Source organism: Typopeltis vanoorti, chromosome 9 (genome assembly GCF_054136105.1).
Source record: "Typopeltis vanoorti isolate ZY-2024b chromosome 9, IOZ_Tvanoo_1.0, whole genome shotgun sequence".
In the NCBI taxonomy this organism is placed as follows: domain Eukaryota; kingdom Metazoa; phylum Arthropoda; class Arachnida; order Uropygi; family Thelyphonidae; genus Typopeltis; species Typopeltis vanoorti.
Window position 1 is genome coordinate 111,896,906 of NC_143557.1, and position 17,431 is coordinate 111,914,336.

The following is a 17,431-nucleotide window of genomic DNA, read 5'->3' on the forward strand; positions in this document are numbered from 1 at the left end:
TTGATTTACTCGGTTGTTGTACATTTTTATAAAAAGATTGAATGACTAGAACCGAGAGAAATGAAAACAAAGTTTATTAGTACTACACAACTAGTTTCAGCTTGTATCAGCTTTCATCAGGTGCACATTAAAAAGAAGAAATAACCAGTAAAAAACACATGGAGGAAATAACTGTAAACAACACGGAAAATTAGTGTATATACATTTCAACATTGAAATGTTGAAGTCTGTGCTTTTAAAATTCTTCCCTCGTTGGCTTCATTGTTGGGCGTATGCATACGTATAGCATCTCGTGAACGCCAGTATTTGACCACAGCACAATGACAGTCTGAAAGGTTGTAACTCAGGTTGTTGTTGAGATGTAGGAGGGTTGAGAATGATTTCCTTTGATTCTATTATTATCTTCCTTTCTACTTCATCATGGCAATGGAAAATGTTATTAGACTTGTCCCATAGGACTGTATGGCTAGGGTTTTCTTCATTAGAATCGGCAGAGAATAGAACATGACTAGACAAAGCACTGGCTTGCGTTCTCTTATAAGTGACGTCTCTCTCTCTCTCTTGTGCTCCTCAATGTGTAACTCGATTGACTTCTCTGTTTGACCAAAGCAAGGTATGTCACAGTTGCACCAGATCTGGTAAACACCAGGATATTTAAGATTATGATGTCTAGGTTTCGGATGGCTCACAAGGGAGCGGATTTTAGGAAGAGGAGTAAATAAAGTTCTTATTTTGTATTTTCTAAGAACCTTGGCTAATTTGGGCGAGACAGAGCTTATGTATGGAATAGAAATATTACCTTTTACACTAATGGTTTCTTCATTACTGCTACCAGGAGGATTAAATAGGAATTTATCAATAGTTTTTTGAGAATAACTATTTAGTTGAAAAGTAGACTTGAGAAAATTGAGTTCTTTATTAAATTAATAGATAGAACTTAATAAAGAACTCAATTTTAAATTTTAATAAAGAACTCAATGTCTCAATCATATCATATCATTCCTTTTCTGCCTGTCAACCAGTTTCTCTATCCCACAAACCTTCAACCTGTTCTTGTAAGGTTCATTCCATAGATCTGCTAACATACTGGTCACTTACCTCTTGCCTCTGGATCCTATCTACCTCATTGCCAAGAAACCCTAGTGACCAGATCTGCACAAGATAGTCAAGATGGTGTCTTATCAAGGCTCGATAAAGAGGAATAATAACCTGCTTGTCTCTGCTCATCAAAGTTTTTTTTAGTAACCAAGTAATCTGATGAGCTGCTTTAGTCACTTTTGTTGTGTACTCTCTAAACTTTAACTCCCTATCTACTAACACTTCCAAATTTCTGGTTTCATTAATTTCCTGGAGTACAGCTCCATCAGTGTGGTATCCAGCTGGTAATCTAATCTTTTCACCCCAAAATGCATAACCTTACACTTTGCCACATTAAACTGACATCCATTCTCCTTTTGTCCAGACTGCCAGTCTATCCAAATCATCCTGCGAAATTTTAACATCATCTATATAACTATTGCTCTACTTAACTTTACATCATCGACAAACAACTGAACAGTGCCTCTCATATTCTTTCCTATATCAATAATGTACAAATTAAACAACAGTGGCCCAAGAACAGAGCCCTTTGCCATATCGCTAGTCACAGGCCTTCTTCTGGACTCTACTCCTGAAGAAACTATTCTCTGATATCTCCAATAAGAAAAGATGACCATAAGCACATTAAATTCCCCCACTATGATAAAACAGGCCTGTCAGACCATGCACTTCAAACGTGTCACAGAATCAACTGGAAAGGCACTAAGTCCCTACATCGCACCAAAACCTACTTTGAAAGAAAGTTCAAAGAAGCCTGTGAAATGCCAAAACATCATTCAAATCTAAACAAGAATGATGGATTAATAATTCCAAGAATCTGGAGGGCCCATCTTCAACCCCACATAGCATTCAGAACAACTCCAAACAGAAGAAAACCTTAATATGAAAGGACTTCAGAAATTGTTAATGTGGTCTCTACGAAACCAGTTTTTTTTTATATAATCATTTTATATATTATTATACTGATATGTATAAAAAAATTTCTTGAGTTCTTCAAATGCTTGAGAACTCAAGAAATTTGATTTGCAGTTCGAACTATAGTCCAGGAACTCAGAGTCATATAGCAGTAGACAGTTTTGGCACGCCATTGGGCATGCTTCTTCCCCACTAATTTCCCTCACTCACTTCCCCGTGCCTGCACAGTGTGTGTGTGTGTCTGTCTCAGTCCACTGTGTGTTGTCCCTTACTTTACACAGCCTAGTCATTGCGTGATACGTTTGTGTAGAGAATTTTTAACTGTTTTTGGCATTTTTTTTATTGCTCATGGTATCCAAGAATGTAGAAAGAACAAAACCTAAAAGAAAAGTTGTAGTATCGACAATTGAGATGAAAAAAGATATTATCATGAAACTCGAAAGTGGTACACGTTTGACGGATCTGGCGACGAGGTTTAAAATGTCAAAGTGAACGATAAGTAGCATTCTTAAAAATAAGGAAGCAATAAAAGCAGCAAATTGGCTAAAGGTGTGACAACATTGACCTCCAGGAGATCACTTGTTATTGAAGAGGTGGAAAAACTCCTTTTAGTGTGGATAAAGGAGAAGTGATTATGTGGTGACGTTATTACTGAGAGAATTATTTGTGAGAAAGCCAAACATCTGCATAGTGAACTTAAGAAATGCACACCTGAGACCAGTACTTAAAATGGGGAGTTTAAAGGAAGTAGAGGCTGGTTCGATAAATTCAAAAAACGAACTGGGATCCATAGTGTTGTCATGCACGGAGAGGCTGCGAGTGCCGATGTAGAAGAAGCAGACAAATTTGTAAAAACCTTTAAGGAGTACGTGGATAGTGAGGGATTTGTATCTCAACAGGTTTTTAATTGCAATGAAACAGGTCTTTTTTGGAAAAAAAAATTCTCAAAAGGACCTATATCACAAAAGTAGAAAATACGGCACTGGGATATAAACCTATGAAAGATGGAATTACTTTGCTGTTTTGTAGTAATGCTAGTGGAGACTGTAAGATAAAGCCTTTGCTCGTTTGCCATTCTGAAAATTCACACGTTTTTAAAAAGAACAATGTCATAAAGAGCAAATTTGGTGTTATATGGAGACCACGGATATGATAGTTCTGAGAAACATTAGGCGACTGTACAGATGGCATCACTGAAAATATCATATTAAAAATGAAGATATTAGAAAAGACCTTACTATTGTTAGCAGAGCTAATCTCAGGTGGCATGGTCTCTTAACAGTAGAGAAAAAATTAGCAAAACTAGTGTTCTTTTTCAGGTTTTGCAGGAAAATGACTCAGACACTTTTTATCGTGTCACCTACCTTTGGGTAGGTGACACGATAAAAAGTGCCTTAGAATATAACAGCTAATAATGTTGAAGTCTTGACAGATAACAGATTAATTTGGAAGAAATGGTTGGTATGAAGTAATGATGTAAGCTTTTCATGGTGTACTATCATAATATCCTGTAACTCCCCCCTCCCCAAGGGTATATATATCAGGAATTTGATGTTTCTGGAAATGATTCATGTTTTGTATAACCCAGTGAACTGCAGTAGAACTGATAGTATAACCCAACTCAAACTTTGGAGTTTTTAGCTGTATCATCTAGGCAGCAGTAATCTAAGACCAGCACAGAGAATCCAACTGTCGCCTTCCATACACATAACTCTTCTTGAGGTTATTTAATTTCCAGTCTTCTGAGTCAGTGTTCAAAGTTCCTTTGATAATGCTAGCAGGAGCTGGTGAAGTGTCAACATGTAAACATTTAATTATTCAGTTATTTATTTTCATTTTAGTTCTACGCAGTGTTTATTCCAGAAACTTCAACATGAATCACTGGGATAGCTAACTTGAATATGGAAATGTGTTGTAGAATTAACTCCCATCTTGGATTGACCTTACAAGCTGTCATACTCATCTGTCAACCATCCAACAGTATGAAAGCAAGCTTTTGTCTGTCCTTTTCCTAAAAAAGGGAAGATAAAAGTTAGCCATTGAACTATCATCTCATTGTTTCCACCTTAATGTTCAAAAATAACGGAAAAGGTTAGTCAACTACTTCACCATCTGAAGTCCCACGACAGACCTAGCAACCTTGCCAACTTTTGGACATAGGTAGCAAAAAAAGTTTGGAGAAACTGGCATGGTCTTTCTTGGTGATTTCTAGCAGACTCAAATTCACACATAGTGAATTTGAGTCTGCCATCATGGCTTTCTTACCATATTACAAACTCATGGTATCCCTCCTGCTTTGCATGATTGGATTTGCCAGCTTCTTGTGTGGCATTCGTTGTGTGGTGAATAGTTTCCTCTAATCAGACTTTTCCAGCAACGTTGCAGTACCTGAGGGTTCTGTGCTCTGGGATACTTCAAACTCCACACTCCTGTTTATCATTGACCCTCTGTTACTGACCTCAAATCCAGTTCATAGTTTTGCTAATGTCAGTACATTCCTCTTCATCCTTTGCAAAACCCTTTAATGTTCACATGATTCAAGCTTCAGGATATTCAGTATTACCAGTGCCTTAAATACTGATCTCATCATTCTCAGATGAAGATAATCTAGTGAATTTCAATGCTATGCAAGCACAATCCTGTCTTATTTATCAGAAGAATTATCTTACTTCACTTCTGTTCTCAAGTTAACTTTCCCATCTAGCCTGTCCAGGCACAAACACAACATGTCCATAGCCTTTTAAGCCTCCAAAAGACTTGGTTTTCTTTTTCATGCTGACCATTGCTTCTCTTTTGCAATCCCTAAGAGTTTATAAATCCCGAATCCATCTGATCTTAGAATATTGCACGAATATTTTGGCTCAATGAAAGTGATATTTGCAGTTATAGTGTTAGGCTGCCTGAAAAAAGACCTAAGTTCACTTGTAGTTGCCAACTAGAGGAACTTTTTCTAAGTTAAGTTTTTTTTTTGACTAGTTCCCAAATAGGTTGATCTCTACACAGGCGAACTGTTTTTTTTTCCTCCTGTGAACTTAAGAAAATCGACCGTTGAATCCACATTATTTCAGAAAATAATATATTATGTTAGGGTTAAGGACCACGAGATCACAGCACTTGTTTGCTGCGATCTCTGGATGTCGCTTAAAATTAGTTATAGTCTTGGGCCAGCAATCTGTAATTGCTTACCAGTGGAGATTGAAGAAGTATTCACTCAGTTTCCAGAAGTTAGACAGGGCTAAAATGGCCTTGCCTGCTCTCTCTATAGGGGAATAAAAGGATAGCAGATTGAAATATTAACATTGCACAGGAGATAATGTTTGAAGAAAGCAGCATCAGACTATACATCCAGTCAGGAGAATAAATCAGGAGTTAGAATTTTTGCCTCTCTGGTTGGCTGAGTGGTTAGCTCATTATTAGGTTTAATGGAATGAATACAACACAGAAAAAAAACAATAAAATGCAAATTTATTGGATCCTATATTTTGTCTTTGTTACAGAGATACAATCTTAAAATTGTAAAAACACATACAAAACAGTTTATAGATGTTAGATATGCAAACAAAAAATTTAGAATAATTCTTGGAAATGGAGAAGTTATTCTGAATAACTTGCCTTAAGGAAATGCCAACCAGTTTAGTCATCAATTTACACCATTAAAAGCTTTTCCATTTCAGCAGTTGTCACATTTATGGATAAGATAACTGTAGTATTAACTAGTGTAGCACTTTTCACTTCACTAAGAACATTAGAATTGTGGAAAAAAATTAGACTAAAAGCCTAAAGTCCTATGAGGGGCAACCTCTATGGGTGCTGTTAAGTGTAACTTCATTGTAATGAAAGAGCATATCTTTCTAAATGAAAATTACTTTTGACTCCATGTATAAATCTTCATTATTTTTTACATCATTACATTCTGATGCACATACAATAAAATAACAGTATTTAAAAAAAGATTGGAATAACTCTATATGGGGGGGGGATTAAAGGGCAAACTAAACTTTATGCTTTAATTAGTTTATTTATTTTAATGATAATCTACCGCAAAAAGTAAGTCTAGTATATCATAGATTGGCTAAGGTAAAATAATCCAGAAACGTAGCTCTTGCAATGAAACTTAGTACTTTTTAAGCCCATGTGAAGTAGGATGGTACAAGTTTCACATCACTGATGAATTTCATCTACTACCCAAAGATATTCACAAATGTCGATAACAAGATTCAAATATAGTCTTTTTTTTTGGTTGGAGAGTCAACCAACCAGGTTGGTATATCTTAATACAGGCATACCTCAGCCATAGAACACATTAGGTTCCAGACCACTGTTATATAGAGAATTTCATTGTACGAAGGTAGTCTGAAAAATTCTTGGCCTCGACCATAAATGGCAACGCTATTGGCAAGATTTTTTTTTTCTAAGTTGGTACATCTGTCATAAGCATCCATGTGAAATTGCAAGTCATTCTATTAAGCAGTTTGTTTTATACAGTTGTCTGTATCCCTTGAAATGGATAAAATTGAGTATCATGCAGTTATAAAATTCTTTGTGAAAGAAATTCATTCGAAGTTCATAAAAGTTTATGGGCACTCTTTTCCTTCGTTTTTGACAATTAAGAAATGGGCTGCCAAGTTTAAACGTGGCCATACCAGCCTTGAAGGTGATCCACTTGAAGGACGTCCAAAAAGTGTAAAACACCAGAAATCATTGGTCAAGTGCACGATATGGTATTGGATAACCGGCAAGTCAAAGTGAGTGAAATTGCTGAGACTATAGGCATTTCAAAAGAATGTGTAGGATATATTTTGTATAAAGAATTGCAAATGAAAAAGCTTTGCACAAGTTGGGTGCTGCGCTTGCTCACAGCAGATCAAAAATGCACTCCCATGAAAATCTCTGAGCAGTGCTTGGAGTGTTTTAACATGAATAAAACTGATTTCGTGCATCGATTTATTACTATGGATGAGACTTGGATTCACCATTACACACCAGAATCCAAACAGCAGTCAAAACAGTGGACAGAAGCCGGTTGTTCAGCACCAAAGAAGACAAAGTCGGTTCCATCAGAAGGAAAGGTCATGGCATCGATGTTTTGGAATGCTAAAGGCATTTTATTTATTATCTTGAAAAGGGTAAAACAATAACCAGGGAATATTATTCTGATCTTTTAACCAGGCACTGGAGCATCACTGGAATAAATGTATTAGCCTTAAGGGAGATTATGTTGAAAAATAAAAATAATTTTGAAATTATAAATTCATTTTTTTATTGTTAGTCCAAAAACTTTTTAGACCACCCTCATATAGCGAATCACTGCCCTTTTTTTTCACTTGTAGATGTATTTAACGGTTTGAATAACATTTTTAAGCAGTCATATGTACATAAATATGATTTATTTATGTCAGATATGCAAACAAAAAATTAGAATAATTCTTGCGTACAAAAAAAAAAATTATGCTGAATAGTTTGGCTTAAGGAAACATGCCAACCAGGTTGGTCATCAAACTACATCATTAAATGCTTTTCCATTTTAGCCATTGTTGCATTTATGGATAACTGTAGTATTAACTAGTGTAGCACTTTTCATTTTGCTAAGAACTTTATCATTGTTTTTAACAACTGTAAACACCAGTAAAGCGACATAAGTTTAGATGGCAGCCTATCTCAGTGTTCGATACACCACCATAACTAAATTTAATAATTTTAATTGTAGTATATTTTGTAATATGATAGGTGCTTCCATCTTCTTCTTTTCACTGGAGCAACAGCACCCTTAAATTGAATTTTTGAAAAATAAAATTAACTAAATAAATTCACTGTGAATTATAAACTGTTAATAGTTATAAATAGTTTATAATTCACAGCGAAACACCTAAACACAATAAGATGTGGTGAGCAACAACATAAACAGTTCATGAAAACTGCACATTAGTTGATTCACTAGACTAGACCATCATGTTGCTAAACTGTCGTATGAGTAATTGCAGTGTTGTATAAATGGGTATTGTTTATAATTGAAAAGCATCGTAAAGTGGGGTATTACTGCTATCAGTACATAAATTCATTCATTTTATCCATTATGGTGAAAAAAAAGTTAATATGCAAAATACTAGACTTATCCAAAATAAAATATCAGAAAGACTCTCACACTTACTGATGTGTATGTATATGTTAAGTCAAAAAGAAAAGGGTTATGAACAATTTATTATGATTTCAATACTGTTACTTTATTTTATTATTAACAAGGTGACTGCCAGTTATGAAATAACTCATAGTTCGCTGTCTATATTAGGTTGCCAATTACAAATCTTGTATCATGTTTTCCGTACTGAATATATTATGAATGAACATACTGAAATTATATAATTTCATATTATATTCATAATTATATGAACAGGGACGACTCTTGCATAGGCACTGCGGAACTGCAGCACCCAATTAGCTGTGTTCTCCTACCAGGATCTTGGCTGACTAACCATCAGTCATGCTTGTAGCATGTTGAGCACATTTAAGCCTATGATGGATTTCCGTGGTGGGCTGGCAACCTACAACACGGTCAAAAACCCTGATTGGAACTGATATAGATGGCAGTGCCAATATTTCGGTGAAGTCTTGGAGGACTATACCCAGGAAGTCTTAGTATCATGCCTCCACGTGGACCCCCCCCAAGAAACATGGTGTCGTAATGAGCCATGGCAAAGTTGATACTAAGCAGAGAGCTATAAAATGCATCTCCCAAGACATTATGTGGCCAGTGTCGGAGATTAGGCCACAACCCCTCCGCTACAATGCCAAGAAGAACAAAGAAAGGTCATAAAGCCCAAGGCCAGAATGGGCAATCACTGGATATGACTAAATTTCCCCAACTATATGACTACTCTGATCGAAACCATTTATGGAGACCAGTGGAGGCATGGAAGGCACTGGGGGAAGAGGGAATTGACCTGCTGTGGGACCTGTTCATGAAAGTTTGCCAACAGGAAAATATACCCGAGGAATGGAGGGAGAGTACTCTTGTTCCCATCTACAAGGGTAAAGGGGATGCACAAGACTGTAAAAATTACAGAGGAATAAAGTTGATGTCCCACACAATGAAGATCCTAGAAAGGGTTCTTGATGGTAGATTGAGGGAGGAGGTGGAGATTGCAAAGGAACAATTTGGCTTCATGCCTGGTAGATCAACAACAGATGCTATCTTTGGGTTACGACAGATGATGGAAAAATATCGAGAGAAATAAAGGGAGCTACATCTGGTATTTATTGATCTGGAGAAAGCATACGATAGAGTGCCAAGGCAAGAAGTCTGGAGGTGTCTGAGGGAGAAGAAGGTGCTGGAGAAATATGTCAGGTTGGTGCAGGAAATGTACAGAAATGTGAAGACAAGTGTTCGGACCTGTTTGGGACAGACAGAAAGTTTTCAAGTAACAGTTGGCTTGCATCAAGGGTCAGCATTAAGTCCGTTTCTGTTTAATATTGTGATGGAGGTGGTAATAGAGGAGGTGAGAGAAGATGCACCTTGGACAATGTTGTATGCAGATGACATCTTGCTGTGTGTAGATTCAAGAGAAGAAGCGGAAACTAAACTGGAAAGATAGAGAAAAGTACTGGAAGAGAGAGGTATGAGACTGAGCAGAAGTAAGACAGAGTATATGTGTTGCGCAGTGGGCAGTGGCCAGGAGACAGAGCTGGAAGGAAATGTCATCAGGAAGGTGAGAGACTTTAGATACTTAGGTTCGACAGTGGAAGAAGATGGAGGAGGTGAGAAGGAAGTGGGATGCAGGATACAAGCAGGTTGGAGGAACTGGAGGGAGATGGCTGGAGTGTTATGCGATAAGAGGGTGCCGATCAATCTGAAAGGCAAAATTTATAGGACAGTAGTGAGGCCAGCTATGACATATGCTATAGAAACTGTGGCCCTGAGGAAAAATAATATCAGCAGGATGGAAGTAGCAGAGATGAGAATGCTTAGGTGGATGTGCGGTGTGACCAGAAAGGATCGTTTGAGAAATGACTATGTCAGGGGAACAGTGAAAGTTACGAACTTAGGAGCAAAAATACAGGAGGCAAGGTTGAGATGGTTTGGTCATGTGAGGAGGAGGGAGGACGAATATGTGGGAAGAAGGGTCATGCAGATGGATGTGCAAGGAAGGCAGAAGCGTGGGCGGCCAAAGAAGAGATGGAGGGAGCTGGTAGAAGAGGACTTGAAGATGAAGAACTTGGATGTGGTGACAGCCCAAGACAGGAAGGTGTGGAGGAGACTCATAACAAACAGCGACCCCACTTAAGTGGGAGAAGCTGCAGAAGAAGAAGAAGTGAATGATGCAGTAGGGAAGCTTTTCCAAATAATAAGCAATACTGGAATAGCCCAAAGAACTCATAAATAAAACCTAACCTAATCCTCTTTTCCTCTATATAGGAACATTTAATTGTCGAACAATTAAGGAAGAGGAAGACCTTACCATCTTACAGCAAGAACTAAAACATATTAAATGGGACATCATAGGTTTAAGTGAAGTTCACAGGCAGGATGAACATTTAATAAAACTAAAAAATGGAGACTACCTATACTATTATGGGAAAACTGAAGGACAATACGGAGTGGGATTTCTAATTAAGAAAACAATTATGCACCTTATAGAAGAATTTAATTATACCTTTGAAAGAATAATTGAAATTACACTTAAAATAAACTCTAAACTTAAAATCAGGATCATCCAAATATATGCTCCCATGCTCCCACCTCATCCCACACTGATGAAGAGATAGATGCATTTTATGACTCACTGCAGCACACTCTAGATAAAAAAAGAAATAGCAATGAAAACTTTACAATAGTAATGGGCAATTTTAATGCCAAAGTAGGTCATCCCATTCACCAAATAATAGATACAATAGGGCCATACATATATGGTACAAGCAGCAACTCAGGAATGGCTCTTACAGAATTCTCTATCAGTAACAAGCTTTATGTTATGAATACATTTTTTAAGAAAGCCCTCAAAAGAAAATGGACATGGAGAAGTCGAAACGGAGAAATGAAAAATGAAATAGATTATATACTGTGTAACAGTAAAGAAATAGTTCAAGATACTTCAGTACTAAATCAAGTAAAAACAGGAAGTGACCACAGACTGGTCAGAGCCAAAATTAAAATAAACCCCAAATTGGAAAGAATAAAATGGCTAAACAACAAAAAATCAAGAAGTTTTAACTTAAACCCTATCGTAAACAAGAAGGATTACGAAGAAAAACTCAATCAAAAACTAGACTTAATAAATCTATTTGAAGAAGAAGACATAAATAAAATAAGCAAAAACCTAACGGAAGTAATAATCTCAACAGCCAACGAATTCAAAAACAACAAAAAGACCATAAACTTTCAGAGGAAACCCTACAACTATTAAAAAAGAGACGAAATATGAAAAAAGACAAAACTTAATTTCTAAAATAGAATATGCAGAACTATGCAAAACAATAAGGAAAAAGATGAGAAATGAAACGAGATCTTATAACACTAAAAAAAATAAAATAAACAATCGAAAACAATAAAAATATGAAAATACTAAGAAAATATTTATCAGTTGGCAAAAGTCAAATAACTGCAATAAAAGATAAGAATGGAACTACCATAAGGAACCAAGAACCAATCCTACGCAGGCTAGAAGAATTTTATAAAGAACTCTATAGTGATCCTTCAACAGATATATCAAATATAAATAACTCCTCTCCATCACATATGGAATTCATCCTCCCATTCACTTCAGATGAAATAAAATAAGCATTAAAACAAATGAAAAATGTCCTGGTGAAGACCTAATTCACATAGAATTAATTAAATTGGGAGGAAACAATATAATTCACCATGTCACAAACTTACTAAATTTATGCCTAGAAGAGGGGAAGATACCAGAAAATTGGAATAATGCTTCTGTAATACTGTTATTTAAAAAAGGAGACAAAGAAGTAGTAAAGAACTATAGACCAATTAGTATTCTCTGTAATCTGTGCAAAATTCTCACAAAAGTAATAACAAACAGGTTAACACCTCTTCTAGACTCAAATCAACCAGTAGAACAAGCAGGATTCCGTAAAGGCTTCAACACAGCTGATCATATTCATGCAGTAAAACAAATAATAGAAAAAGCAGAAGAAAACCAGTTGCCTCTCTGTTTAGCCTTCATTGATTATGAAAAAGCATTTGATTCCATCAAAACTAATGCAGTAATCGATGCACTCCAGAATCAGGGAGTTCCTGGAGAATATATGGACCTCCTTCAGGCAATATACCTCACTGCAACAGCAACAATCCAACTTCACACGAGTAACAATAAAATATCGATTGAAAAAGGTGTCCGACAAGGAGACTCTCTATCACCCAAAATCTTTACAGCAGTCCTTTAAGAAATATTTAATAATATAAACTGGACAAACCTTGGTATAAAAATTAATAACAGAAACTTAACATATCTAAGATATGCAGATGATATCATAATTTTTGCAAACACTCCAGAAGACCTTAATATAATGATAGAAGACCTATATCATGAAAGCAGAAAAGTCGGTCTAAAGATAAACTGAGAAAAAAACTAAAATCATGTTTAATCGTTTAGTAACACCAGAAAACAATTTTTTGGAAAGAGTCTCTTCATATACATACTTAGGTCATCTCATTGACCTAAACTGTCGACTCCAAAAGGAAATAAATAGGAGAGATCATCTTGCCTGGAGTAATCATCATCATTATCACAAACCATGGGCTCACTGCCCGTTGATGTCTGATGCCTCTTTCACTATCTTCTTCCACCTTTCTTTGTCCAGTGCACAGTGTCGCAGTTTTTGTACACCCATTCCACACCAGTCTTTTATATCGTCTATCCATTCTCTGTATGGTCTACCTCTTCTGTTTAAACCATCCAAAATACCAAACATAAATGTCTTTATCTTCTGGTCCTCACTCATTCTACAGATGTGTCCAAATAATTGCAGCTTCCGTTTTATAATCTTCTGCATTAGATTCGTCTTTGTTTTTTCCAAGTTCATAACAAGTCGAAATCTCTTCCCTTCCTCATTTAACAGTTTCAGTGTTTTTTGTAGTTCTCTTTTGTCTTCTTCAATAATAACAATGTCATCTGCAAATCTCAGATTGTTAATTCTCATTCCGTGTACAGATATTCCTTTGGCATCTTCTTTCATTTTATCCATTGCTCTTCTAAATGTGCGATGAAAAGTTGCAGCATCCCCACGATTTCAAGCCACGAGCTGTCACTGTATATGAATATAATTATGAATATCCTGAATATATAGTATATTATGGCACTTGTTACCTGCATGGAACTAGAAACTTTCAACCAGTAATATAATAATATAAGCTCTGAAAACATCCTTATAAAGAAAAGTTTGTACTTACAGTGACAAGGATGAAAAATATATCAATTGTAATATATTTTTGAAAAGAGATATTACCAACCTACTGTCACTAGCAGCATGGTTACAAGTTAAGCCAATGGCTGTCAACATGTTAAGACATATTGGCATAATTAATTTGCTAATTTTTTAATGTGAATAGTAAAATACGTTATTAGATAAAATTTTCTTTTTATTATGTTTTATTTATTTGTTTTCACCAATAGGTCGGGTTTTTTTGCTGCTGCAAGCTTCATGTCATTCCAGCAGTGTGAATTTAACTTTGGTAGGACAGGTTTTAAATTTCCACCAAGTGGAATAAGTTATCAGACATTTAATGAAAATGCAAAGTTATCAGAAGAGGAGAAGATAATTCTGCCAAGGTAATTAGAGAACCATAGTGTAAAATAACTAGCTCATATGTTAAATACTTGTCTCTGTCTATCAGAAAATCCTAAATCATAAATTACTTTGTCACACATAACATGCAATTGGGCTTTTTTTTTTTATCTTATTTTTCATTTAAAAAAAAAAAAAAATCAGAATTAGCTGGTGTCTGTCTTTCAGGCTCTGTTACTGAGAAATGCCACTTGTGAATTTTTTCTTTTATTTTAACTAACTATTAGTAAACTGGAACTTGGTTTGAAATGGAGTAATATTTAACTAAATTAGTTAATACACTTAAAGTTGCACAAAAAACATTTTCTTCAGATTTATGTTTCTATTTTTAATCACTGTGTACTTCCCTTTCCCCTTCCTTTTTTTTTTTTTTTTTTACTAAAAGGAACTGCTGGTGTGGTTTGAATCGCATCATTGGCTAGTCTTTAGGTGGAGATGAATTTCATTGTCTGGTGTAAGACTGCTACTCTGCTTACTGGAAGCATGAAGTGGCTTGAAATGTTTTATGTCTAAAGAGCAGAGTTTCTCGATTATGTAAAAAAAAAGCAAAAAAAAATTTCTTTGACCCACCATAGTACTAGGCTTACAACCTTTTGTGCGTCAAAGTCATAAAAAAAATTAAACCAATATATTTTACTCTTTCAAATAAAATGCCATGCATATTTTGTATGTAACTGAATGTTAATATTATTAATATATACTTGTAGGTTATCATATTCTGTACTCACATCCTGTCCTGTCAGGTGTCTTCTCCCTCCAGGAGATTGACTACCATGTATCTCCACCATGTCCTATTCTGCACCTCTCTGCTGCATTCTTCATATGAAAGATAGGTCCAGTCTTCTATATTTTTCATCCACTCCAGTCTTTGTCTTTCTCTTTCCCTCAACAGTTCCTTCGAGAAGTGTCCTTTGTAGGCAGTTATGTCTCAGAATATGTCCAAAATATCTGACTTTTCTCTTTTTGATTTCTTTCATCAGGCTCCTGTTTATGCCTGCCATCTCTAGTACTTCTTCATTTGTCTTTTCATCTTTCCATGATATTCTCATAATTTTTCGCAGCATCCACATTTCAAAGGCCGCCAGTTTTTTCACACTCAGATTGGAGAGTGTCCATGTCTCTACTCCATATAATAATGTAGACCATATGTAGCATTTGGAGATTCTTAGTCTTGTTTTCAAATTTAATTCTCTAGATTAGTATATTTTTATATTAGTATATTTTTCATCCTGTTGAAAGTTGACCTTGCAATTTCAATCCTTTTTCTAATTTCATCTTCTGTCCTGCCATTTTCTGTGATCAAGTGTCCGAGGTATATGTATTTTCGCACCTGTTCTAATTTATTTCCTTTTATATTGATGCATATTTTTGGTATTTTCTTTTCTCTTGAAATTATCATGATTTTTGTCTTTTTAAAGTTGAAACTGAGGCCATACTGTTCACTATACTTGAGGGTTTCATCTATAAGAGTTTTGAGATCATATTTGTTTTCAGCTAGAAGAACCGTGTCATCTGCATATCTTAGGTTATTAATATTTCTGCCCCCTACAATGATTCCTTTGAGGTTACTAATTTTATTAAATATTTCTTCTGTGTACAGGTTAAAGAGAATCGGAGAAAAGATACAGCCTTGTCTCACACCTTTCTGAACTGGGAATTCTTCTGAGGTCTCTCTATTTATTCTTAAAGATGCAGTCTGGTCCCAGTAAAGATTAGTTAATAGCCTAATGTCTTTTCCATCCATGCCTATTTTTGATAGGATTTCAATTAATTGTTCATGTTGGACATTGTTGAATGCCTTTTTGTAATCTATAAAGCAGAGGTACACATCTTTTTGTTTTTCTAGATATCTTTCTATGATGATTTGGACATTGAAAATACTTTCTCTTGTACCTACATTTTCCTTGAAGCCACTTTGTGTATCATTTATTTCTATGTTTATTTTTCTTTTATTTCTTTCAAGAATAACGCATAGGAGGACTTTTGATACTTGACTGATGAGGCTGATTGTCCTGAACTCTTCACATCTTGTAGCTTTTTTTTTTTTGGGAATTGGAACGAAAATTGAGTGATTAATATCTTTGGATAGAAATCCTTGTAATCATTGTACTCACATACCTAAATGATTTTAATCAATAAAACTTGAGACTTAGAAATAAAATTAATTGGGCCATCCTTACTGGTACTTTTTCTGGACATTTGGATTCCCCTCTGTCATTTTGCCCCTGTTATATCACAAATTTAAAAGGTTAATCTTCCATAGTCATTCTTCCTCTTACTTGCCATGTAACGAAAGAACTCTTTGGGATTTCCTTTGGCCTGCTATGCTAGATTCTTCTCGTAATCTGATATTGCCTTCTTTGCCATGCTGGTCACCTTTCTTGCCTGAGCCTTGCAGAGTTCATGAGTTTGCTGGTCACCTTTCGCTTTATATACCCACCATAGCATTTTCTTCTTCTCCAGCTCATACATAATGACATTACTCATCTATCTTTCCCCTACCTGATTAACCCTAATTATCATAGGTATACAATTTGATATTCATCATTAAAAACACACGTACTAACCACAGTGATAAGTTTTAATACATAAATATTTCATCCCAAGTCTTAGGACATCCTCAGTACAGTAATTCAAAACAATACTAGGAATAACATACAGTTAGGGCACATGATTACAATGGAATCTCAATATGCATGCAGTAACGTATTATAGAAGTAAATTAAGATATTTTAATTTACTTCTATAACACGTTACTGCAACCTTCGGTGAATTCATGCGTCCTGTACTGAGGATGTCCCAAGTTACTTGGGAATGAAATATTTACATATTAAAACTTATCACTGTGGTTAGTACGTGTGTTTTTTTAGTGATGAATTCACCAAAGGTTTCATTGTTTAAAAACAATTTAATATTGTTTCCTCTGATGACCCTTAACTATTTCCCATGCACTACTATATCCTTACCCAGCATTACTTTATGCCATGGTACAGATTTAAGCTTCTTCCTAAGCTTGTCATAATCACCTCTCTTGTAGTTCCGCATATGTCTCATATCTTCATATCTCTCTACATATTCCACATATCTCTCTTGATAGAATATTCCTCATGTTTCACAATCTCCCAGGTCAAGACCGCATGATTACTTTCATCAATTGGAGGCTATGTGGTCACCTTGGTTATGGATAGCTCTTCTGATCCTATGACCAGGTCTAATACTCTCCCACCTCTAGTCCCCTCCCTCATATGCTGCCTCGAATAATTATCTCTTAGTATGTGTATAAATTCCATTTCCTTCCTGCCATGTAATCTTTCTTCCTTCCAGTCTATATCTCCATAGTTAAAGTTCCCCACAAGAACTACTCGACTTGTACTCATTTGGCGATACAAATCATTCGTGGAACTCCCTGGCCTATAGCAACAACCAGCTGTATATTCTGTCTTACTGGCCTTTATCTCACACCAGACTGCCTGCTGGCCGGATGCAGCCCGCGATGCAATTTTGGGTGGCCCGCCTGTGGGTTTTGATTTTCACAAGTGAAAAATAAAAATTTGAATCGAATGTGTATTTGATATTTTATCTATCACTAATCGATAATCTCGATGTTGGTAATTTTACTTGG

General features: G+C 35.7%; 1 protein-coding gene across 1 annotated transcript in view; it reads left to right on the forward strand.

Annotated features, from left to right (window-relative positions):
- Nucleotides 1-17,431, forward strand: part of LOC150103427 (RING finger and SPRY domain-containing protein 1-like) — a 358,201-nt gene that overhangs the window by 222,470 nt on the left and 118,300 nt on the right. The window contains exon 13 of the mRNA XM_090397430.1: nucleotides 13,638-13,793. Within this exon, the coding sequence (XP_090253556.1) occupies nucleotides 13,638-13,793 (156 nt within the window). The remainder of the gene's footprint in view (nucleotides 1-13,637; nucleotides 13,794-17,431) is intronic.